The following is a 26,291-nucleotide window of genomic DNA, read 5'->3' as shown; positions in this document are numbered from 1 at the left end:
CTTCTTTCTCTAACGCAGACCCCAAGTTTGTCGGATCATTTTGGATTCCAGAGAGCGACAACCCAGACGACGATAAGATCTACTTCTTCTTCCGAGAGATGGCCGTGGAGGGACAGAACCTGGGGAAGTCCACCTTCTCGCGGGTCGGCCAACTGTGTCGGGTGGGTCATCGAGGATTGGCGACGGAGACATATGTGACCTCCCAACTCAAGACGGAAGGGTGGTGGGAAAGGGTGGTCACCTCAACGGGGCCAGAGTTTCCATGGAGGTTGGGAGAGTTGCGCCCATGACTATGTTAGATGGATAAGCTTCATCATTTGTTCACAGGCTTTGTTCTAGTAACTAGTAAGGGCATCAAAGGTTACGGGGAGAAGGCAGGAAAATGGGGTTGAGAGAGAAAAATGGATCAACCACATTCGAATAGCGGAATAGACTCAATGGTTCGAATGGCCTCTTTCTAATCCTATGTCTCACAATCTTATGGTGTTTTAAAAACAGTTCTGGATGAGGTTCACCTTGATCCACTTATTAGCGGCCAGGCTTTGTCCTCCCTCTCATGTTTCTTAGATTTCTTTCCCCCCAACGTGTACAATCAGTCGGTGTACGCACAATGGCGCAGCGGTGGATTTGCTGCCTTATAGCGCCAGAGAGCCGGGTTCAATCCTGACCACGGGTGTTGACCGTACGGAGTTTGTACGTTCTCCCTGCGACCGTGTGGGTTTTCTCCGGGTGTTTTCCGGTTTCCTCCCACACTCCAAAGACGTGCAAGTTTGTAGGTTAAAATTGGTAAAATTTGATAAAATAGTAAATTGTCTGTGGCGTGTACGATAGCGCGGGTGTATGGGGGTGATCGCTGGTCAGCGCGGACTGGGTGGGCCAAAAGGCCTTTTTCCATTGTGTTTCTGTGGTCTGAAGAAAGGTCTTGACCCAAAACGTGACCTATCTCTGTTCTCCAGAGATGCTGCCTGACCCATAGTCGTTGGGTCTCTGGCGCAGTAAGGCTCTATCACCGTGCTGTCCCATTTGTGTCCTTTTCTGTAAACCAACCTCTGCAGTTCCTTGTTTCAAAATAGTACAAAGCTCCTTCAGAGTCCCAGCAGGACTATTGGCCCAGATTATACATTGGAGTTCCTGGAGTGGGGATTGAACCCTCGACCCCAGTGCATGAATCTAATACACTGACACTGCAGCTCCCTGCGCAGTGTGTGCTTGTGGGATCAGAATGGTCTCGATCGCTGAGCTATTGATTGTTCTACTCCCCAGCTTCCAGGGACCCCGAGTGGTCAGAGTGCAGGGCCCAGTTCTGTAGGAGTCACCACGGCAATTTGTCCCTTTGTTTCTCATTTATAAGTAACGACCTCTAATAGAGGACATCGCTGAATATTGCAGAGGGCAAACAGATCACAGCGTGGTTTATTAATAGAGCACTCAGTGGGAATGGAAAGTTGTAATCGACCATTAATCTTTAGACTTGATACAGAAACTCTGTAAGAGAGTCCTTGAAGGCCGGTGTATTGCTTACACCGCAGAAGGTTGCCGTCCTTTTAGAGATGGTTGGCTATGTTTGACACAGGCAGCACTTTAGAGATGCAGGGTGGAAACAGGCTCCTCTGCCCACCGAGTCCACGCCGCCCAGCAACCACCCCCACACACGAACACTATCCTACACACTCGGGACAATTTACAATTTTACTGAAACCTATTAACCTACAAACCTGTACGACTTTGGAATGTGGGAGGAAACCGGTGCACCCAGAAAACCCACGTGGTCACAGGGAGAACGTGCAAACTCTCTGTACAGACAGCACCTGTAGTCAGGATTAAAACCTGGGTCTTGGGCACTGTGAGGCAGCAACTCTATCGCTGCGCCACTGTGCCATAAAACATTGGCTTAAAATGTGGCCAGACCCTCAGCAACACTAAGTGTGCACGGTGGCACAGCGGTAGAGTTGCTGCCTCACAGCGCCAGAGATCCAGGTTCGATCCTTACTACGGGTGCTGTCTGTACGGAGTTTGTACGTTCTCACTGTGACCTTGTGGGTTTCCTCCAGGTGCTCCAATTTCCTCCCACATTCCAGACCTGTGAATATGTAGGTTAATTGGCCTAATATAATCATAATCATACTTTATTAGCCAAGTATGTTTTGCAACATCCAAGGAATTTGATTTGCCATACCATCATACCAATAAAAATCAACAAAACACACAAACTACAAATTAACATAAGCATCCACCACAGTGACTCCTCCACATTCTTCATTGTGATGAAAACCGAAAAAAAAGTTCCTTCTCTTCCCTTCTTTGTTGGGGGCCTCGAGCCTTCCGTTGACGGGGCGATCTGGGCTCCCGTAGCCGGCGGCGTTTTGGGCCCTCGCGTTGGGGCGATCAAACTCCCGCATCAGGGGGGAATCTCAGCTCCCCCGCGCCAGGCGATCTGATCCCTGGTCGGGGCTGGTCGAAAACCATCTGCGTCATTTGGAGCTCCCGACATCAGTCTCTACTTGAGACTGCGAGCTCCTCGATGGTGAAATCCACAGGCCGTGGTTGGAGCATCGATCCCAGGCAAGGGATTGGCTCCGATGGTAATTCCACGTCCCCGCAGTGGGGCTCAAAGTCAGATCTGTTGTAGATCTGTAATGTAGATCTACTGCTCCCACTGAGTAGGGAGTACATGTGAAAGTGGGACTATTGCACTTGCTGGTGGCTTTCACATTGGAATAGCCTAATACAAGACCCAAACCTTGAAGGAACATTCCCAAATGTCATATTATCTGTGTGAATAAAAGGCAGCCAGCATCATCAGAGACCCACACCACCCTGGCCATGCTCTCATTTCCTGCCATTGAGAAGAAGGTACAGGAGCCTGATAACAATGTGGAAACAGGCCAGTCGGCCCACCGAATCCATGGCAACCACCAATCGCCCCCTACACCAGCATTATCCTACACGCTAGGGACAATTTACAATTTGTTAACCAAAGCCAAATAAGATAGTTGTTGGGAAGAGGCTGCTCCTGAACCTGGACGTTGCGGGTCTCAGGGTCTTTTACTTTGTTCCTGATGGCACGGGTGGGATGAGAGTGTCATCCACTCTCAAGATGGCAGTGGTATGTGGGCTGTTAGGTTGCCTTTACCTGCCTAACGGCCTTCTCCCATATTTCAGAATGACCATGGGGGATTGCGAAGCCTGGTGAACAAGTGGACAACGTTCCTGAAGGCCCGGTTAATCTGCTCAGTGCCTGGCAATGAAGGCATTGACACCCACTTCGATGAGCTCAGTAAGTGGCTGGTTTCTTTGTTCTTTCTTTATTTTTTCCTTCATCCCCAGTCAAGCCTACAGCTGCAGCACCAAGTAAATATAAAATAGATCTTGGTTCGCAGAGACTTAAAAGAGAGAATCTACACTTTTAGTTTAGTTTGGTTTAGAGATGTAGCGTGGAAACAAGGCCTTTGATCCACCGAATCCATACCAACCATCGATGCCCATACACGTCAAGGACAATTTCAGGAAATCAATTAACCTACAAATCTGTACGTCTTTGGAATGTGGGAGGAAACCGGAGCATCGGGAGAAAACTCACGTAGTCACAGGGAGAACGTACAAACTCCACACTGACAACACCCGTAGTCAGGAACGAACCAGGGTCTCTGGCGCTGTAAGGCTGCACCTCTACGCTGCACCACTGTGTAACACCTCAACAACATTGGATTATTCAACTTCACGACATGATTTTGTAGTTTGAGTTTAGAGATACAGCATGAAACAGGCCTTTTGGCCCATCAGGTCCATGCTGACCATCTATCACCCATTCGCACTGGCACAACTTGTAGAGCCGATGTCCCACAGTGCCAGAAACCCGGGTCGGATTCTAATTATGGGTGCTGTCTGTACAGAGTTTGTACGTTCATTGTGACCACGTGGGTTTTCTCCAGGTACTCCGGTTTCCTCCTACATTTCAAAGATGTACAGGCTTGTAGGTTAATTGGCCTCTGTAAATTGTTATCCCACTTATTTAATCCCTATAAATTAGGGACAATTTACAGAGGGTAAATAAACCTACAAACCCACACGTCTTTGGAATGTGGAGGAAATCTGAGCACCCCGAGAAACCCCACGCATTCACAGGGAGAACGTACAACTATTTTTTAAAAACTATATATATATATATATATTTACAGATTATTTTCTTGTTGTTTCTGGTGGATTTTACAGAGTACCGTGTATACATATCTGTTGGGCTGATTGGGCAAGTAAGAATTTTATTGTTCCGTTTCAGGACATATGACAATAAAACACTCTTGACTCTGTATAGACAGCACCCGTGGTCGGGATCGAACCCAGGTCTCTGGCGTTTTAAAGCAGCATCTCTACCGCTGCGCCACCATGCCGCCCCTTTCTGAAAGACCGGGCCAGAAACAGGGACTGCTCTGTAACAAATAGGAATCTTTTATGGTCCATTTTCCAAGATTTTCCTTTGAGGAATGTTAACATGAATAAATGGGGCTGTAGTCAAGACTGGATCTTAGGCCACAGAAAGACTGACCAAAGACGAGGCCGACTCCATACTTCCAAAGCTCTATACTCATATTCCACACTTCCATACTTCCCAGTCTGAGGAATGGCTCCTTCCCGAAACATAATTATTCCTTTTCTCCAGAGATGCTGCTTGACCTGCTGAATTACTCCAGCACTTTGTGAAGCGATGATTGTTGCCTGTCTAATGGCCTGTTTGATCTTTCACCAGGGGATGTGTTCTTCCTGCACTCGAGAGATCGCAGAAACCCTCTCGTCTACACCATCTTCAGTACCTCAAGGTGAGAACATCAGAGATTATTGCACAACAGATCTTCTGCAACGGACCACGGATACGATGAACTGTCACCGTCCTTTTCCTAGGGTAGAGTCGTCTAAAACTGGAGGGCATAGGCTCAAGGTGAGAGGGGACAGATTTCAGAGGGATCTCAGGGGCAACTTATTCACTCGGAGAATTGTATCCAGTCCATATCCGGAATGAGCTGTCAGTGGAAGCTGGACAAGTGGATACGATTATGACTTTAGGAAGGGTTTAGGAAGCGACAGGAAGGACATAGGCTAAAAGCCGGCAAATGGACTGGCCCAAATTGCCAATTTGGTTGCATGGACAAGGTGGGCCAAAGTGCCTGTTTACGTTCTGTACAGCTCAATGACTCTACAAGCTCTGAGAGGGAATGATAAATTCATTTCAATGACTGATGGATTGTCATTATATGAGCAAGGAGTCTTGTTTCTGTCTTTTCTGTTGACTGTCCTGTTGTCCTGAACTGCTGTAGCGGACTGTGCTGACTATGTCTGGTGATGTTGTTGATTGATACAGACTAGTAGGGGTTGGAGGGCGTGTCATGATAGTTAGCACACACACCAGATACTGAGGTGTGGGGACTCAATGATTGATACACACATTGGATCCACATCTTGGATGGAGCTGTTCCCAAACCAGGCTGTGCTGCATCCCGATAAAATGCTTTCTCCAGCGCATCTGTAGATGTTGGAAGCATGCTGAACTTCCTAAGCCTTCTATGGAAGTAGATTTGACCCATCCCTATTTACATCCTCCTGGTGAACATTTCTTAGGTACCCACTTACCTTGGGGAGAAGGGGAGCGCCAGGCCATTTGTTTATAGGGAGATCTAATTCCTTTTCTCCAGGTGGACAATTGGGTCTCCAGTCCTTGTCCCAACACTCAGCGTACGGAACTGTTCCTGGCAGGTGCTGTTGCTGGGGACATGCTGAACTTCCTAAGGAAGTAGAGGCGTTGGTGTGTTTTCTGGTCTTGTGCCTCTTGCATTACCAGCCATCTGATTCTCTGTGTCATTTCTTCCAGTAACGTGTTCAAGGGCTCTGCTGTGTGTGTGTACAGCATGAATGACATCCGCAGAGCTTTCCTGGGACCCTTCGCACACAAGGAGGGGCCAAACTACCAGTGGGTCCCTTTCCAGGGCAAGGTGCCCTACCCCCGACCAGGAATGGTGAGTCTGGGTAATATATAACCCTAACATAGTGCAGGCTGCCCTCAATGTAATTGTGCGTTGTACCCAACAACTGGTATTACCCTGCCCACAAGTATATTTTGTAATGATTTCAATGTAACTAAGACAGCGGCTGACCATTCGGCCCATTGTCCTGTGACAGCCCACTGAAAGTTTAGTTTAGTTTATTATTGCCATGTATACCGAGGTACAGTGAAAAGCTTTTTGTTGCATGTTATCCAGTAAGCGTAAATATTATACATGATTACAATCAAACCATCCACGGTGTATAAATACATGATAAAAGGTATAGTGCTTAGTTGAATATAAAGTCTAATGTAGTGTTGGTTTGGCTTAGTTTATTGTCACATGCAACGAGGTACAGTAAAAAGCTTTTTGACGCATGCTATTAGTCTATGAAAAGACTATATTGATTACAATCAAGGCATCCATTGTGTACAAAAAGTAGTAAACACTGCCCAGTCCATCATCGGCTCTGACCTTCCTTCCATCGAGGGGATTTATCGCAGTCGCTGCCTCAAAAAGGCTGGCAGTATCATCAAAGACCCACACCATCCTGGCCACACACTCATCTCCCTGCTACCTTCAGGTAGAAGGTACAGGAGCCTGAAGACTGCAACAACCAGGTTCAGGAATAGCTACTTCCCCACAGCCATCAGGCTATTAAACCTGGCTCGGACAAAACTCTGATTATTAATAACCACTTTCTGTTATTTGCACTTTACCAGTTTATTTATTCATGTGTGTATATATTTATATCATGGTATATGGACACATTTATCTGTTTTGTAGTAAATGCCTACTATTTTCTGTGTGCTGAAGCAAAGCAAGAATTTCATTGTCCCATACAGGGACACATGAGAATAAACTCACTTGAACTTGAACTTGCAGATATAGGATAAAGGAACTAACGTTTACTGCAAGATAAAGTCCAATAAAAGCTAGTTCAAGGGTCTCCAATGAGGAAGATTGGCGCTCAGGACCACTCTAGCCGATGAGACTTTGGTTCAGTTGCCTGATAACAGCTGGGAAGAAACTGTCCTTGAATCTGTAGCTATGCCTTTTCAAACTTCTGTACCTGTTGCTTGATGGCTGAGGGGAGAAGAGGGAGTGACCGGGGTGAGACTTGCCTTTGATTATACTGCTGGCCTTGCCGAGGCAACAGGATGTAAATTCAGTCAGAGCTATACAATTAGTCGAACTCCCCTTCTGGTGCTGCCAGTGTCCCACATTGTTCTCATTGTTTGGATCAAGTTACAAAACATTATTTAATGCCAAAAAGACACAAAGTACTTGAATAACTCAGCAGGTCAGGCAGCACCTCAGGAAGACATGAATAGGCAACATTTCGGGTCGGGACCCATCTTCTGACCTGACCTGAAATGGCCTTTTCTGTTAACCAGCATCTACAGTTCCTTGTTTATTATTTAACACCAAAATAGACACAAGGTGCTAGAGTAACTCAATGGACCAGACAACACCTCTGGCAGGCGATTTGGGTCAGAACCCTTCTTCAGAAAGAAGGAAATATTCTGAATTGAAACACAACCTATCCATGTTCTCCAGAGATGCTGCCTGATCTGCTGAGTTACTTCAGAATTTTGTGTTTTCTTTTGTAAACTGGCATCTGCAGTCCCTTGTGCCTCTATTATTTAGCACAAAATCTTTTGCCAACAATCTTTAACAATCTTTGGGGTACAAATCTCAAATTGCTCCTTAAAGTTGAACATTACCCATACCACTGGTTCAATTTGCCAATGAAAATAATGTTTTCAGAGCGATACAAGATGTGGGAATCTGAGGCAACACACAATCTGCTGGAGGAACTCAGCAGGTCTAAAAACCCGATTCAAAGTTGCAAGCCAAACTAACCCAGGGGGCATTGGGTATAAGAGTCAGGAAGCCATGGTGCAGCTTTATATGACGTTGGTTAGGCTGCATTTAGAGTATTGTGTGCATTTCTAGTTGCCTTGTTGCAGGAAGTGGGGGCTTTGGAGAGGGTGCAGAAAGAGGTTTACCAGAATGCTGCCTGGGTTAGATAAACACAAAATACTGAAGTAACTCAGCAGGTCAGGCAACATCTCTGGAGATAAGGCCACCAGTATAATTAAGGACCAAACTCACTCTCTCTTCTCCCCTCTCGCATCAGGCAAGAGGTACAGAGGTTTGAAAACACATACGTCCAGATTCATGGGAAGTTTCTTCCCAGCTGTTATCAGGCAACTGAACAGTCTCTCATCAGCTAGAGTGTGTTCCTGACCTCCCATCTACCTCCTTGTGGACCTTTGAACTATCTTTAATCGGACTTTATCTTGCATTAAATGTTGTGCCCTTTGTCCTATATCCGTGCACTGTGAACGGCTGGATTATCTATTTTTTTCTTCAACTGGATAGCACGCAACTAAAAACTTTCCACTGTACCTTTGTACACGTGACAATAATAAACTAAACTAAACTAGTTCTCGTCATTGTAGAACAGATCCACCACCGATTCTCTGGCACCCTTGGGTCAAGAGCCTTGCCACATTATCCATTTTGCCAGACCAACATAATAATGATACAACAAAACATCTCTGACCGACTAATTATACCTCTCCCATGTCATGAAGGACCACGGACTGCTAGAAACTTCAATAAGACAAGTATTGAATGTGATGCCGCTTGGACCTTGCTTTGAAGTTATATCTGGGGTTAAATGTAAGCAAAATAAGCTAGGAATTGCACAGAACCGAGGGATCGCCACTAACAACTACAGATTGAAACAAATGGCTCCTGGGATGGAGGGACACATCCCAGAAGAGCGCGTGTCATATGCAGCGCCATCTGTGGCCATCCATGGAATTTCAAGTGTGCTCACGGAATTTTGTCTGGATTAAAGGAAGTGCCGGAAAATCGGTGGTGGACCCGTACAACAGTTCCACAGTCTAAGTTCAATGTCCGCTATGGGGTGGAAGGTGAATCGGACAGTACCCTAGTCAAAAATCCTCAAAGTCCTAAGAAGGGTCTCAGCCTGAAATGTAAATAGCTCGTTCTAAGCTTCCCCCTCAGTCTAGTTTCAGTCAAAAACCACTGAATCAAGCACTTGAACAACTAATCTTTATTTTATCAAAATACAATTACAGTTCGCACCACTGTACCGAACCACCGCGGGTTCGATCCTCGTATCTGCCTGTTCAAGCCCTCTAGGCCTCGCTCAAACAGAGACACTCCAGAAGGTCACGCAGTCCCAAGCGCTCTCCCAGAAGATCGCGCGGGACCTCGTGGTAGCGAACCTTTATAGGTCCTGGGACCTCGAGGGGCCGAACCACATGGGGGTGGTCTCTGAATAATCCAATTACAGATATCGATCAACCCCATACATAACAGATATTTCCTTAACCCAATAATACAACAGCTCAATACATTGTATTCAAACAGGGTTTCTCAAGGAAGCCAACTTAGAAACATTTACCCTGATCTGCATTAAGATTCAAGATTCAAGAGAGTTTATTGTCATGTGTCCCAGATAGGACAATGAAATTCTTGCTTTGCTTCAGCACAACAGTATATAGAAGGCATAAATACAGAACAGATCAGTGTGTCCAGACAAGGCTCAATACCTCATCCAATCAACACTCGGCAAAGTAGAACTCTGCAACATTATTTACAAGGTGCATGTCTGGTTTGCAGTCATCCAATCCAGTCTATGCATTTTGCACCTGATTGACAGGGTCTGCAGATGTTCTCATTCTTTTCCTGCAGCTTGTATCTAGGCTCTAGCCAAACTGGCACCACTCCGCAGCTTGTCCCAGTTCTGCAGAGAGCAATTCCAAATTGACCAAATCTCCCAGCAGTCCTGAGGTTTTACCCCATTTTAAAGTCCTAACCTCTCTAATTTAGCCAGGAGTAACAGAAACATCGCCTACTTCTTTTCTCCAGAGGTGCTGCCTGACCCGCTGAGTTACTCCAGCTTTTTTGTGTGGTCTGTCTTCCTCAAAGATGAAGCGTTCTCACGGCCGCCTGCATTGTTCCTTTTTTCTTTCCAGTGTCCGAGCAAAACCTTCGGTGGTTTTCAGTCCACCAAGGAGTTTCCGGATGATGTTGTGTTATTTGCCCGTAGCCACCCACTGATGTACAACCCCATTCACCCCATCAACCATCGACCTGTCCTGGTCAAGACCAATGTTGACTACAGCTTCACCCAGGTGGTGGTGGACAGAGTGGATGCAGGAGATGGTCGTTACGACGTCATGTTTATTGGGACAGGTAACGTTTATTAACCGGTGACGTGCCCATTGATCTTTCCTTTGTGCTGATTGCGCAGGCAGGTGGGAACAGCGGAGTCGAGTGTAGTTGGTCAGTATGGGCAAGTTGGGCCGAATGGCCTTTTTCCAACGCTGCATGACTCCATGACCACATTCAAGCCACTGTGCGTTTTCTCATAAAATCATAAGAAGTAGAAGGAGGAGGCTATTGGAACCCTTGTGCCGATACTAAGATTTATCAATGGCCACGGCTGATCATAGTATGGAGACAGGCCCTTCAACCCACCTTGTCCCTGCCAACCAGCAATCACCTGGACATTAACTCTATCCTACACGCTAGGGGACAACTTACAGCAGCCAATTAACCTACAAACTGCAGCACCTGGAGAAAACCCACGCGGTCACAGGGAGAACGTATAAACTCCATACAGACAGCGCCCACAGTCAGGATTGAACCGGGGTCTCTGGTGCAGTCAGGCAGCAGCTTTACCACTGCACCACTGTGCTGATGTTCCTATTCAGTACCACTTCCCTGCATAATACCTGTAAATCCCGATTTCCTTAATATCCAGAGATTTACCGGGTGGCTCATTTAAGGACAGCAGAGTGTCTCAGCGGGTAGAACCGCTGCCTCATAACGCCAGAGACCCCCGGTTCGATCTTGACCATGGATGCGTGAACTTTGTACGTTCTCCTTGTGACAGCTTGCGTTTCCCTCCATGCGCTCCGTCCGGTTTCCTCCCACATTCCAGAGACGTGTGGGTTTTTAGGTTAATTGGCCACTGTAAAATTGCCGCTAATATGTGGGGAGTGGATGAGAAAATGGAATAATATCGAACTAGTGTGAGTGGGGGATCGATGGTCAACATGGACTGGATGGGCCGAAGGGCCTGTTTCCATGTTGTGTCTCTAAACTAAACCAGTATCTGTTTAGTATAAATACAGTGGTTCAGCTCAAATACTGCACTGTGGCGCAACGGTAGAGTTGCTGCCTTACAGCAACAGAGACCAGGGTTCAATCCTGACTACAGGTGCTGTCTGTAAGAAGTTTGCACGTTCTCCCTGTGACCTCGTGGGTTTTCTCTGGGTGCTCCAGTTTCCTCACACACTCCAAAGGCATGCAGGTTTGCATGGTAATTAGCTTAGAGTCATTGAGTTGTATAGCGTGGAAACAAGACCTTCAGCTTTTCCCAAACCGACCAACATGTCCCACCTACGCTAGTCCTGCCTGCCTGCATTTGGCCCCTATCCCTCTAACCCTGTCCTATCCATGTGCCTGTCTAAATAGTTCTTAAATGTTGTGATAGTACCTGCCTCAATAACCTCATCCAGAAGCTCAGTCCATGCTTTGGGTAAAAAGGTTACTCAGGTTCTTATTAAATCCTCTGTCCTCACCTTAAACCTATGTCCTCTGGTTCTCTGCTTCTGTAAATTGCCCCTAGTGTGTAGGATAGTGCTAGTGTATGGGGCAGACTCCCTGTATCTCTATATCTCTAAAGTTTAAAGTCTAAAATTTAGGGTGGAGAATTCCTGAGGTTCATTTCACCCCTTTGTGGTCCGTTGTTTTTTCTGTAACTGTAACCTTTGGTTCTAGACTCCTTTGGCCGAGGAACCATCTAGTCCATTGAGGTCTATAAGAACTTCTTTTTGCATTTTAAATTTATAGACGTTGGGACGGTGTTGAAAGTGATCTCGGTGCCAAAGGAAAGCTGGCAGAACATGGAAGAACTAGTCCTCGAAGAATTGCAAGTCTTCAAGGTGAGAGAAACAAGGATAGGAACAGACCTTTGGTTTGTTCCCTCGTAGAAGGATGCAGAACAATAGGAGGTCGTTCGGCCCATCTTGCCCATGCTGTCACATGGAATAGACTGCCCATTCAGCCCCCCACTTCCTGCTCGCCCCCTCCCATTTCTAGCCTTGTATATTTGCCTCTTGCAAGTATTTATCCAATTCACTTCAGAAAGTCTCTTTACAATCAGCTTTACTGCCCTTCCAGACTCGACATTCCTGAATCCTGTAGTTCAATGTATAATAAATGTAAAACGACTTGATCCTACACAGAGTCTTTTACTAACTGTTTATTACAATCATTAACACACACTATGCAATAGCTGTCCGTGGTCATCACTGGAGCTAGAGAGCGAGCTGGAGGTGGGGGGGACCTTACAATTATACTAGAGACAATGGGGAGTGGTTAGTAGTGGTGAGGTCACTATGTTAAAGGAACATGCACTGATCTACAATAAATATCTTCTAATTTCTCCGCTGGTTCTGTTTCCTGGTGCTATTAATCTGCATCCTTCAGTTACTACATTTTCTACCACCCGAAGCAGTTTCTCGTTGGTATGAACAAACCCCTTCGTCATTTTAAGAATTTAAAAGTTATTACATTTTATTTTAATTTGCAATTACCTTTCACTTTTAAAATAAATATGGATGGCTGTCTTTACAAAAACATTCAACCCATTTGTCAGTTTTGACAAGTATCCTAGCCTTGGTGTGGCCTAACCAGGTGTCAATAGTATTTTTTTTTTCTAGCAATACTCACACGACAATTTAATTAGGTCCTGTCACACATGATACGATTTATGTCCAGAAAAATGTACACTGCGCAGATTTGTATTAAATCCCCATTGTTTCCATAGCCAGCTCTTGGTGCATCTTTCCCACAGGATGCCACTTAACTAGGTTTAGGGATACAGCGTGGGAACAGGCCCACCGAGTCCACGCCGACCATCGATCACCCGTTCACACTATGTTCTATGTTATCCCACTTCCTCATCTGCACACTAGAGAACAATTTTCAGAGGGCCAATTAACCTACAAACCCGCACGTCTTTGGGATGTGGGAGGAAACATACGCGGTCACAGGGAGTATTTGCAAACTCCGCACTGACAGCGGCTGAGGTCAGGATCGAGCCCAGGTCTCTGGCGCTGTGAGGCAGCAGCTCTTCCAGCTAGCTGCACCACTGTGAACCTCTAGCCAGAATTTCCGTCCTACTCTCTACATAAGTTGGGAGCGTCCAAAGTTGGGATTTATTATAGGAGGAAGTGCTGAAATAATTGATTGTGACATTAACAGGCGGAATGCAGTGTGAAGGCCGACTCCAAGTTCACATGGAGTGTGAGGGAGTTCTGAAGCCAAAGCATCGCGTTCAATGTGTTTGCGTAGGAACAAAATGTTGCCGCCGGTATATTAACCGAACATGAAAATGAAACAGAAATGTAGAAAGACCAGCCAATAAAGCACTCTCTGTGGAAAAAAAAACCCAATTATGTTCTGGATCAATGATCCTTCCTCCAAACTGTGGTCCCTGCACTGAAACATTAACTGGTGTCGCTGGCCACTGGCTGGCTGAATTCATCCAGCAGTTCAGTTTTTTCTTCTAGTTTAGTTTAGTGATACAGAGTGGAAACAGGCCCTTTGCTCCACCGAGTCCACACCAACCATTCGATCACCCCCTTTCACACCAGTTCCATGTTATCCCACTTTCACACCCACTCCCAGCACCCTAGGGAACAATTTTCAGAGTCCAATTAACTTACAAACCTGTACATCCTTGGAGTGTGGAAGGAAACCGGAGCACCTGGAGGAAAGCCACATGGTCACAAAATGAATGTACAAACTCCATACAGACAGCACCCGCAGTTGGGATTAAACTCGGGCTCTGGCGCTGTGAGGCAGCAACTCTACCACTGCCCTTCTGTGCCTCCCACTTATTTTCCCTTCCACTGAACAAACCTGTCTGCTTTATTTCAGGACTCTGCACCAATCACCAGTATGAAACTTTCCTCAAAAAGGGTGAGTACATCATCTCGCAGAACTTTTTATTTTATTTTAAGTATCCAACTTTTCCATAGCATAGCCAAGGTGGGAGGGGCACATTTTAAAGGTGACGTGCGGGGTAACCTTTTTTGCACAGAGAATGGTGAGTGCCTGGGACCAGTTGCTGGAGATCGTGGTGGAGAAGGTAGACCCAATAGTGGCATTTAAGAGGCTTCTAGATAGGCCCATGAAAAATGAATTGCAGCTGAAAGAAGGATATGGATCACATGCAGGTTTATAAGAGTTGGTTTAGTTTCATGTTTAGCACAGACATTGTGGGTTGAAGGGCCTGCTCCTGTGCTGTACTGTTCTATGTAGATACAAGGTACAAGCAAATGCTTTATACTTCAGAGATACAGCGCAGAAACAGGCCCTTCAGCCCATCGTCCACAGCGAGCAGCGAGCATCCAGTACACTAGCACTATCCTGTAAACTAGGGACAATTTTACTGAAGCTAATTAATCTCCAAAAAAGTGTATGTCTTTGGAGTGTGGGAGGAAATCAGAGCATCTGGAGAAAACCCATCCAGTCACAGGAAGAACGTTCAAATTCTGGGAGAAATCCTTTTGGGTGCAGGGGAGCTTTGTTGATAGAGGGATCTGATACCTTTTCTCCAGCTAGACAATCAGCTCTACATCCTTGTACACTCAATGTACAGAATTGTTCCTGTCAGGTGCTATCACAGTCTTCAACTGGCTCTGTACAAGAAATTAAACACTAGAGTCACAAGTAACTACAGAATCTGGAAGTGTGACGAAAGGGTGCTGGATAAGGGAAGAGGATTGGAGAGGGGGAGTGAAAATGTATAGCCAGAGGGAGGGATATAGGTGAGAGGGAACAGGCAGGAGGGGGAGTAAAAGAAAAATTGGGACAAGGGGGTGGGAGATGAGTGAATAAAAGGAGCAAGATGGTGGGAGGAATTGGAGATGGAGAAATGGGGTGAGGGGAAGGGTGGAGCCTGGAAAAGAGAGAGGGGCTAGTGGGGTTGTTCAATGCTCATTCTCAAAATGACACAAAGTGGTGGAGTAACTCAGCAGGTCAGGCAGCATCTCTGGACAACATGGATAGATGAGGTTTCAGGTCGAGACCCTTCTTCAGACTGATTGTAGGAGAGGTGGGTTGGGTTAGGCAGGGTTGTAAGCTGCCCCAAATGAAATATGAGGTGCTGTTCCTCCAGTTTGCATGTGGCCTCACTCTGGCAATGAAGGTGGCCCAGGACAGAATAGTTGAAGGACAACATCTTAGCACGGGAAGCAACAAGTGACAAAGGCCAAGGACCTGATCAAGATATTTTTGTGAAAGAGAATTTTTCGGAGGGGTTTTCCTCTTGCCCTGTCCTGGTTTGTTGGAACAGGTTTTAGTTTGATTTGGGCTTTATAAAGTTAAAGATCTTAGAGTCATACAGTCATACTGCATGGAAACAGGCCCTTCAGCCCAACTTGCCCATGCCAACCAACATGCCCCATCTACACTAGTCCCACCTGCCACCATTTGGCTCTTATCCCTCTAAACCTGTCCTATCCATGTATCTGTGCAAATGTTTTTTTAAACATTGTGATAGGAACTGCCTCGATCACCCCCTCCAGCAGCTCATTTCATACACTCACCACCCTTTGTGCAACAAAGTCATCCCTCAGGTTCCCATTAAGATTTCCCCTCTCATTTTAAACCTGTGCCCTTCTTGTTCTTGTTCTTGGGGCAAAGTATTTGGCAAGTACTTATGCTTCCAAAGAGTTTGTATAATCTCTAACTGCATGTTGGATTCTGATATTTTTCTCTGGTAAAAATAATTTATCAATGCAAATATAACACATCAAAGAAATTTCAACACAGTGAGTTTTTGTTAAAAAGATAAAATGAAATGATGCTTAGAAATATATTAGTTAGGAAAAGTTAATCTCTAATATTGAAAGGGAATGCAGTGATTGCTTCAGTTCTAGCTCCATCTGCTGGACAGTTTGGTTCAAACTATTAAAGTAAATGTGTGTAGGAAGGAACTGCAGATGCTGGTTTATCTTTGGTTTAAACCAGCACGACTTTGGAATGTGGGTGGAAACCAGAGCACCCAGATAAAACCCACGTGGTCACGGGGAGAACGTACAAACTCCTTACAGACAGCACCCGTAGTCAGGATCAAACCCGGGTCTCTGGTGCTGTAAGGCAGCAACATTGCCACAGAGGCAGAGTTTCATAGCAAATATATAGCTGCTATTTTATACAGCTGCATCATTCCACAGCGCAGCTAAAGCCAAAAGCAGCCAAAGGAACTTTGCAGCAATGGTTTGATCGGCTGGTGGTTATTTTAATCCATGAGAATGTTTTGAGAGGATGTGAACGGCGGGCGTTTGTAACCCTGTCACTAATCTCCGCAGATGTGTGGCTTTGTTCTCTTGTCTTCAACAGCAACAGCTGTATATCGGCTCGGACTCGGCAATCTCGCAGCTGCCTCTGCAGCGCTGCAGCATCTATGGGAAGGCCTGCGCCGAATGCTGCCTGGCCCGCGATCCCTACTGCGCCTGGGACGGGAACGCCTGCACCAGATACCTGTCGAACACCAAGAGGTAACCCCAGCATGCACGGAAAATAGCCGGCAACTGTCACCAGGGCCAGGCCGCATCTGCGGAAAGAGAAACGGGGCGGCCCAGTGGCGCGGCGGTGGAGTTGCTGCCTCACAGCACCAGAGACCCCGGTTCGATCCTGACCTCGGGTGCTGTCTTTGTGGAGTTTGCACATTCTCCCTGTGACCGCGTGGGTTTCCTGCATTTGCTCCAGTTTCCTCCCACATCCTGGAGACGGGCTGGTTTGTAGGTTAATTGGCCCTCTGTAAATTGCCCCTATTGTGTAGGGAGTGGATAAGAGAGTGGGATAGCATAGAACCAGTGTGAACGGGAGGTCGAAGTTTGGTGTAGACTTGATGGGCCAAAGGGCGCTGTATCTCTAAATCTAAAACTAAAAAACAGTGAGATGACTGTTCTCAAGGCGAGTCCAGCAGTTGCCATTGTCACAGCAAGATTGTCACAAAATAAGTGTTGAATCTTGAGTGAGTGGAGCGGCACAATGGTGGAGCTACAGCCTCTCAGCGTCAGAGACCCGGGTTCGATCCTGACTACGGGTGCTGGCTGTATGGAATTTGTACATTCTCCTTGTGACCGTGTGGGCTTTCCCTGGGTGCTCCGGTTTCCTCCCACAGTCTAAAGATGTCCAAGTTTGTAAGATAGTGTAGATGTGCCCTATCCTAGTGTGCAGGATGGTGCCAGTGTACGGGGTGATCACGGGCCTGCACGGAGTCAGTGCGATGAAGGGCCTGTTTCCGTGCTGTATCTTTAAAGTCTAAAGTGAATGGGTGACGCTTTAATCTGTATTTGGACGACTCCTGCCTCTCATTAGCGTCACAGATTACAAAATGTCAGCTTCTCCCGAGTGTGGCTTGAATTACTGACTTATTTCATGTGAATTTCCGAGCTCATCACTAACGCACCTGGATTGTGATTTTCAAATCTTGAAACACGGTTCGAACTCACAAACCACAAACCATTGTCCCAGAGGCAAGGGGCAGTACAGACGGGGGCGCACTGACATGCTTCAACATCGTGAACCCGTGTCTCGGGCGCTGTGAGGCAGCAACTCTACCAGCTGCGACACCGTGCTGCTTAAAGACACTCTACAGGACAAGCTGATCGTATGTTTGTGTCTCTTTGTAGGAGGTTCCGGCGCCAAGATGTGAGGAATGGGGATCCCAACGCTCTGTGTTCGGGAGGTACGTTTATCTGGTGTCCATTTATTTTTAGATTATGCCTTACCTGATGTAAACGAGTATTTGATGGCTCTACTGGCCTGAGGAGCATTTGATGGCTTTGGGCGGTGCTCGCTGGAGTTTAGAAGGACGACGGGAAGAGCTTATTAATAACGGGTCTCGACCCCAAACGTCACCTATTCCTTTTCTAAGATTGGAGGTGAGGTGGTTTTTGATCCAGCGTGTTAACCCCGTACAATAACTTTTACAGATCGACACCGGCACAGGGTCACGGAAAAGAAGTTGTATGGCGTGGAGGGCAGCAGTTCGTTCTTGGAGTGTATCCCCAAATCCCTGCAGGCCCAGGTCACATGGACCTTCCAGAGGCGCCCCAACGCCCCCAAGGACAAGGTGAGAAAAACTCCTGGGATATTGATCAAGAGAGGTGTACGAGAACGACCCTAGTGACGATTGGGTTAACATGAGGTTCTGGGCCTGTGCTCGCTGCAGTTTAGAAGGATGCGGGGGATCTCAATAAAATTGACTGAATTACGAAAGGCCTGGGTAGAGTGGATGTGGAGAGGATCTATCCACTAGTGGGAGAGTCTAGGACCAGAGGGCATAGCCACAGAACAGCATCATTTATTTTGTCTTTTTTATCTCTGGCCTTTGCCTGACTACCTGCATATCAAACCCTCCCCCCATCTGTATCCACCGATCACTTGCCAAGCTTTGACCAGCCCACACCTTTCTTCCAGCTTTCTGCCCTCCCCCCCCCCTCCCCCCTCCACATTGAGTCTGAAAAAAGATCTCAACCCAAAACGTTGCCTATCCACGTTCTCCAGAGACGCTGCCTGCCCCGCTGAATTACTCCAGCACTTTGTATCTTGTTTTGTAAACCAGCATCTTCAGTTCATTCTATCTGTATGGGAGGGAAAGATAGGCCAGCCATGATTGAATGGCTGAGTGGACTTGATGGGCCAAATGGTCTAATTCTGTCCCTATAACATGAACTTGTAAATCTATGTTATTTAGGTCAGATTGCTTGACTGAAGTTTAATGAAAGTGGTTACCTTGACATCATCTGCTTAGCAACAGCTCCATCTCTGCTGGACAATTCCTGCCCATTTTATAACGAATTGAAATGGAATTGATCAGCGCGCCACAATAAAATAACATGGAGGCCACTCAGCCCATTCTACTTGTGCTATCTCTGTAAAAGTGCAACCTTAGGCAATTCCACTCCATTGCTTTTGCTACACAGCCCCATGGCTTTCTGTTTTGTTTTTATGGTGTTTCTGTTTCAGAAATGTATTATTGCTTCCAGCACCTTTTCACACAGTCCGTTCCAAATCGTAAGCATTCATGTTGCTGGCTTTGTTCTAAAAGTCCTGTTGCTTTGGAGTTTTTGCCCAATTATCTTCCAGCTGCAAACTCTTGTTGCAGATCCAGCTGCCGGTGGGAACAGTTTCTCCCCACGCCCTTTATAGGTTTTTAATCTTTAGCTCTGAGCAGAATCAGTCAGCTCCTCCAGTGTAATTCAAGCTTGTGCCCCTTGTGATTAAAGCTGGTGTTTAGTTATGGAGAAGCTGAGGGTCACGGACCTTCGCTAACAGCTGCGATCTTCATGAGATTCGAGGAGAAAAAATGTTTTCTCCGCGTTTCGAAAAGTCCTGCCTCGCATTATTGTCGGAGCTTCCAAACTATGAACCATCCTGTCATCAACTGAAGAGCAGGCCTGACCTTCCATCTACCTCAGTGTAGACCCTTGCACTATCTTTATTAGGACTTTTCTGGACTTGAACTTACACTTAACGTTATTCCTTTATTAACTACTTGTACACAGTGGGCAGCCTGATTGTAATCATGCATAGTCTTTCCGCTGATTGGATAGTACGTAACTAAAAAAGCTTTGCACTCTACCCTGGTGCACATGGGCACTAAACTAAACTGAACGTGATAATAGCATGCATAGTCTCTTTCCGCTGATGTGGATCAGTATCGCCAAGGACTGCTCTCAAAACCAGGACTGTTTACTTACCATCCGCAGGCGCTACAGGTCTACCCCGAACCAGCAGGTGCAACAGCTTCTTTCCGACTAAAACGTACCTCGGTGACTAACCACCCCCCCCCCCCCCCCGACACTTAATTATTAAAATCGTTTGCTATGGCTCTTCAATGGAGACGCAACAAACATTTCGTTTTTCTGTACTGTACACTGACAATGTGCAATTAAAATTGAATCAATACGCAACTAAACTGTACACCACAACTAAAACCAAATCAAACTAAACCAAACTAAAGTAAACTTCACAAAACTATATCCCTCTTACTGAAACTACAAGCATTGGTTTGGTTTAAAGACTCCTGCCATCCTAGTTCCATGATATCTGGCCCCACTGCAGAAGGCTTCCTGATGGGAGACCAGGATGGGTGAAGGGAACCATGTGGACAAAGTTGCAATTGCTCTCTTCATGTACACACATGTGTGGATATGTGCACGGTGCCTTGTGAATGTATTCTCCCTTCAATGGATTTTAGCAGTTGTAGCTCATGATTTAGAGTTTCAGAGATTTAGAGTATTAGGCAAGGCAACAGGCCTTTCAGCCCACCAAGTGCATGCTGACCAACAATCCCCCGTACACTAGTTCCATCCTACACACTAGTAAGTAAGTAAGTTTTATTTATATAGCACGATTTAAGTCAACGCGCATTGACACCAAAGTGCTTTACATAAAATAGATAATAAGTTTCCATACAGACCATAGAAAAATGGTTACAGAAGCCAATTAGCCTACAAACCTGCACATCAGCCTAAATCAGTCTAAAACTTGGAGGAATAGATCGGGTAAATGTACAGCGTCTTTTGTCCAGAGTTGGGGAATCGAGAACCAGAGGACATAGGATTAAGTTGAGGGGGGGAAGATTTAATAGGAAGCTGAGGGGCAACTTTTTTACACAAAGGGTGGTGGGTGTATGGAGCGAGCTGCCGGAGGAGTAGTTGAGACAGGTATCATTGCAAAGTTTGAGAAACATTTAGACAGGTACATGGATAGGCTAGGTTAAAAGGAATAGGAGCCAGACACAGGTAAGTGGACTAGTGTAGAAGGGGCATGTCAGTGGGCAATTTGGGCCAAAGGGTCTTTCCACACTGTGTGACTATGATCACTTTGTTTCTTAGTTTTGTTGAGTTTTAGTTTATTGGCACGTGTGGAGAGAAAATCTTTTGTTTATGTGATAGGAGCAGTATTAGGCCACTCGGCCCATTGTCCACTCCGTTATTCAATCATGGCTGATCTATCTTTCCCTCTCAGTCCCATTCTCCTGCCTTCTCCCCATAACCCCTGACACCTGTACTAATCAAGAATCTATCTCTGCCTTAAAAATACCCATTGACAGCCTTCTGTGGCAATGAATTCACCCTCCGACTAAAGATATTCCTCCTCATCTCCTTCCAAATGAATGTCCTTTTATTCTGAGGCTATGACCTCTAGACTCTCCCATTAGTGGACACATCCTCTCCACATCCACTCTATCCAGGCCTTTCACTATTCGGTAAGTTTCAATGAGGCTCTCTTCATCCTGGTGGCCTTACAGCGAATGCAGCGCTGGAGACCCCGGTTCGATCCCGAACACGGGCACTGTCTCTACGGAGTTTGTACTTTCTCCCCGTGACCTGCGTGGGTTTTCTCCGAGATCTTCGGTTTCCGCCCCCACTCCAAAGACGTACAGGTTTGTAGGTTAATTGGCTTGGTAAATGTAAAAATTGTCCCTAGTGTGTGTAGGATGGTGTTAATGTGCGGGGAACGCTGGTCGCCGCGGACCCGGTGGGCCGAAGGGCCAATTTCCGCACTGTATCTCTAAAATAAATCCTTCTAAACTCCAGCGAGTACAGGCACAGCGCCGTCAGATGCTCATCATGTTGCATGCTATCCAGTCACTGGAAATACTATACATGATTACAATCGAGCCATCCACAATGTACAGATACATTATAAGGGGAATAAAGTTTAGTGCAAAATAAAGTCCAGTAAGGTCCGATTATAGTCCGAGGGTCTACAATGAGGTAGGTAGTAGCTTAGGACCACTGTAGTTGATGATGGGATGGTTCAGTTGGCCAATAACAACTGGGAAGAATCTCCCTGAATTTGGATGTTGGCTTTTGTGATTTAGAATCATATTTATTATAATTATAACGTTGGCTTTATAATTAGACTAAAAACCTGAAACACTGGGTTGTTGACTAGGAGATCATAAGATCATAAGCGATAGGAGCAGAATTAGCCCATTCGGCCCATCAAGTTTACTACGCCATTCAATCATGGCTGATCTATCTCTCCCTCCTAACCCCCTCCTGCCTTCTCCCCATAACCCCTGACACCCGTACTAATCAAGTTTATCTACCCCTGCTGTAAATATATCCACTGACTTTGCCTCCACAGGCTCCTGTGGCAAAGGATTCCACAGATTCACCTCCCTCTGATTAAAGAAATTCCTCATCTCTTTCCTAAAAGAACTTCCGTTAATTCTGAGGCTGTGACCTCTAGTCCTAGACTCCTCCCACTAGTGAAAACATCCTCTCCACATCCACTCTAGCCAAGACTTTCACTATTCTGTATGTTTCAATGAGGGGTTCCCCCCCCCCATTCTTCTAACCTCCAGTGAGTACAGGCCCAGAGCCGTCAAACGCTCTGAATCTTCCTCAGTAGCGGGTCTGTTGGAGGTGGGGCTCCTCTATAATCTTTGGTGTTGACCTGCATTGATGTTGTGTGTTCTTCTCCCCCAGGTCCACTTGGATGAGCACGTGGTCCAGACTGAGCGCGGCCTGCTGCTCCGCAGCGTCCAACGCAAGAACGGCGGCACGTTCTTCTGCCACTCCATGGAGCACGACTTCACCCAGACCCTGATGCAGATCTCGCTGGAGGTGATCAGGCTGGAGCAAGCGGATGAGCTGCAGGGCAGGGAGGTGCCGGTGCTGCCGCCGGCGAGCCACCCCAACCAGAAGGTGTGGTACCGCGACTTCCTGCAGCTGTTGGACCACCCCGGCATGAAGACGGTGGAGGAGATCTGCCAGCAGGCGTGGAGGCGGAGGCACAAGCAGCCGAAGCACAAGCGCGACTCCCTGCGCCCCTTGCAAGCCAAGTGGAAGCACCTCCAGGAGACGAGGAAGGGGAGGAACCGGCGCACCCACGAGCTGCCTTCCCGCGCCGAGCGGATGCCCCGGAGCGCCATCGTGCAGTGACCTCGAGGGGGGGCGACCGTGGAGACAATCCTGGGAGTGATGGCAAGGACTAAGGAGATGCCACGCCGCCGTGCCTGGCACCAACCTTCTCTGCACAAGGTTTACATGGACCTCCTGAGTGAATAGACACTTCCCTCACTATTAAAACCACTATGACACTAACACCCATCACCTTATGTTCTAGTGTGTAGGAATTACTTCTTATATTCAAGGCTATGGATAGCAATAATAAGTATTAGGGCTTATTAGGATTGCCAGCGGTCTCCTGGGTCTTTGGAGACTCCTTCTGTCCCTGTGGGCATTACAATAAGTCCATCTTGTCCTTGGGGACATGTCTCCCTCTTTCCATCTCACTCATCCCATTGACCATCGACCTTCGAGGCTGTAGACGAACCATGTTGGGGAATTTTTAATTATTTTCATCGGCTGGACGAGAACTTTTAATCCTTTGCAGCTCACCTGATCCAAATTCTGCCGACGTTTTCAAGTTACGAGGCGGTATTGTAAATGAACAGGGGTTGGGGGGGGGGGGGGGGGGGGGGGGGGGGGAAACTAACTATAGGAGGCCCCAGTAATTGAAGCACCAATGTCTCTGGGTTTCTTCTTGGGAACAACCCAAATGCATAACACTCCTAACGGCAGATCGAATCGACGGCGTTGGTATTATGAGGGCTGTAAAGGGTTAATTGAAGATCTGAAGAAGCCTTAAAATCGGTTCAGGGTCTCTGGACTGAATGTTTTTTATTTTTTGGTTTTACCCTGTAGTCAGGTGTTGATGCCTTTGAGACCTGCTGCTACTTCATGCCTCTCTCTTGCTAATGTTGGCAACGTCCGCGCAGTCCGTTCACCCTCCCCGTGACGTGAGCTTCAGAGGGATCCAAACCTCACTCCAGTCTAACTCCGACGAATGTAGACCACGCTAACTATAACGAAGTCTCGCTGCTCGCACAAAAATGCAAGGAAGAGAAAAAAGACTTGACGGAAAAGTGCCTTGAAGAGAACTTGAGCCCAACGAGGGGAATGACGAGAGACTGATCGATTATGAGAAGATGGAGGGCACGGTTAGTGACCCTGTGAAGATAGAAACTTTGGGGAAGGTCATCAGTAATTGAAATGGTTCTCTCTCTTTCCCTTCGTGGACCAGTGTCAGGGTGGACCTGACCACAGGAGGGAGTATGTTTGGGTCACTAATTAGCACAGAGCTCAAGTTCAGAGGGCAAGTTAATTCTAAACAAAACACTCTTGGTGCTGTAATCAAACTGCTCCAAAGACACAGGTTCGATCCTGACCACGGGTGCTGTCATTGTGGAGTTTGCACGTTCTATTCTGTGACCTTGTAGGTTTCTTCTGGGTGCTCCGGATCCTTCCCATATCCCATATACCTGTGCGAGTTTGTGGGTTATTTGGCTTCTGTAAATTGCCCCTGGTTTAGTTTAGTTTAGAGATACAGAGCGGAAACAGACCAGCGATCCCCGCACATTAACACCATCCTACACCCACTTGGGACAGTTTTTACATTTACCAAGCCAATCAACCTACAAACCTGTAGGGGTGTGAAGGGGTCATTCCTAAACCAACTATCCCAGGAATACACGTTAAAAACTCCTGTGGCGAGGAGAAATTGAGTTAACATTTCTGGTTGACTGGTTTACCTTTTTTTAAAAAGATGTTTTATTTAGAAATACAGATCCTTCAGCCCACCGAGTCCAGTCCGATCATCGATCACCTATTCACACTAGTTCTATGTTACACCACTCTCGCATCCACTCCCAACACCCAAGGGGTAATTTACAGAGGCCAGTAAACCGACAAAGCCGCACGTCTTTGGGATGTGGGAGGTCACACGGGGAGAACGTGCAAACTCCACACAGGCTGCACGCACCCGAGGTCGGGATCGAACCCGGGTCTCTGGCACTGTGAGACGGCTACTCCACCGGCTGCGCTACCGTGCCATCTATCAGCACGTTTCTCGCGAAGCGGTAACTTTTTGCATTTCCACGGAGGCTGCCTGACTGGCCGAACATCCGCAAAAATGTTCTGTTTCTGTGACAACGCTCGTCATGAGAAGAGTCAAGAAAATGTTTACTTTGTTCTAATCTCCAGTTCCACGACAAGCTTTGAGCCCTTGTGGAGTCAACACCTTTAGAATTTACAGTTGGGTTATACAATGAATGTCAATTGCTATTTGACCAGTACCATATTATTTGTGAGGTACAGATTCTGTTACATGCTGAAGAACTAAACTGTCATTGTTTTTACCTTCCAATAAATTGTTTTGATCACTAAAGCCCAGGTTCAAAGCAAGTTGTGTGTGGACTGTGATTAGCCAATTCTGGGACTATTGCTACAGAGACTGCAGATGCTCGAATCTGGAGCAGAAACTGAAGATAGACGTAAAATGCTGGAGGAACTCTGTGGGTCTGACAGCATCCGTGGTGGGAAACGGATTCATTTGACTCCGGTCTATGACCACGTGGGTTTTCTCCAGGTGCTCCGATTTCCTCCCACACTCCAAAGGGAGAGATGATGTTTCAGGTTAAGACCAGGTCAGGTCAGAAAGTGCGACGGGGTGGCACAGCGATAGAGTTGCTGCTTTACAGCACCAGAGACCCAGGTTCGTTCCTGACCTCCGGTGCTGTCTGTGCGGAGTTTGTGCGTTCTCCCTGTGACCGTGTGGGTTTTCTCCGGGTGCTGCAGCTCCTCCCACACACCAAAGACGAGCAGGTTTGTAGGTTAATTGGCTTCAGCAAATGGTAAATGTTCCCTAGTGTGCGGGATAGTGCTAGTTTTCGGGGTGATGCTGCCTGACCCGTTGAGTTTCTTCAGCATTTTGCTCAAGATTCTAACAACTACTGTTTCTTGTGATCATGCTATCTGAGTTTATTTATTTGTGTAATGAGGAGGAACTGCAAATGCTGGTATACCAAAGAAAGACACCAAATCCTGGAGGAGTTACTCTAGTATTTATTATCTTTCTTTTTTTTTGTACATTGGTTTATCTGCTAACAAACAAAATAAGAATTCAATTGTGAACTAAAGTAGATGGGTTTTTTTTTTACACAGAGGGTGGTAAGTGCCTGGTACACACTGTCAAAGGTGGTGGTGGAAGCCAATGGTAGTGACACAATTAAGAAAAATAGACACAAAGTGCTGGAGCAACTCAGCAGGTCAGGCAGCATCTCTGGAGAACATGGATAGATGACGCTTCAGGTCGAGGCCC

At 46.6% G+C, this 26,291-nt stretch overlaps 1 protein-coding gene across 4 annotated transcripts in view; it reads left to right on the top strand.

Moving 5' to 3' along the window:
- The window catches only part of sema3b (sema domain, immunoglobulin domain (Ig), short basic domain, secreted, (semaphorin) 3B), a 249,149-nt gene extending 223,790 nt beyond the window's left edge, over positions 1–25,359 (top strand). For all 4 annotated transcript variants that reach the window (XM_055648019.1, XM_055648017.1, XM_055648016.1 and 1 more), the window contains exons 8-18: positions 19–161; positions 3,163–3,277; positions 4,745–4,814; positions 5,861–6,005; positions 10,052–10,271; positions 11,937–12,028; positions 14,031–14,072; positions 16,500–16,657; positions 17,798–17,853; positions 18,101–18,240; positions 22,616–25,359. In XM_055648019.1, the coding sequence (XP_055503994.1) occupies positions 19–161; positions 3,163–3,277; positions 4,745–4,814; positions 5,861–6,005; positions 10,052–10,271; positions 11,937–12,028; positions 14,031–14,072; positions 16,500–16,657; positions 17,798–17,853; positions 18,101–18,240; positions 22,616–23,071 (1,637 nt within the window). In that variant the 3' untranslated portion in view covers positions 23,072–25,359. The remainder of the gene's footprint in view (positions 1–18; positions 162–3,162; positions 3,278–4,744; positions 4,815–5,860; positions 6,006–10,051; positions 10,272–11,936; positions 12,029–14,030; positions 14,073–16,499; positions 16,658–17,797; positions 17,854–18,100; positions 18,241–22,615) is intronic.
- The last annotated feature ends 932 nt before the right edge of the window (positions 25,360–26,291 follow it).

The sequence above is a fragment of the Leucoraja erinacea genome, chromosome 16 (genome assembly GCF_028641065.1).
Source record: "Leucoraja erinacea ecotype New England chromosome 16, Leri_hhj_1, whole genome shotgun sequence".
NCBI classification, from domain to species: Eukaryota; Metazoa; Chordata; class Chondrichthyes; order Rajiformes; family Rajidae; genus Leucoraja; species Leucoraja erinaceus.
This window is presented reverse-complemented; position numbering and strand designations above follow the sequence as displayed.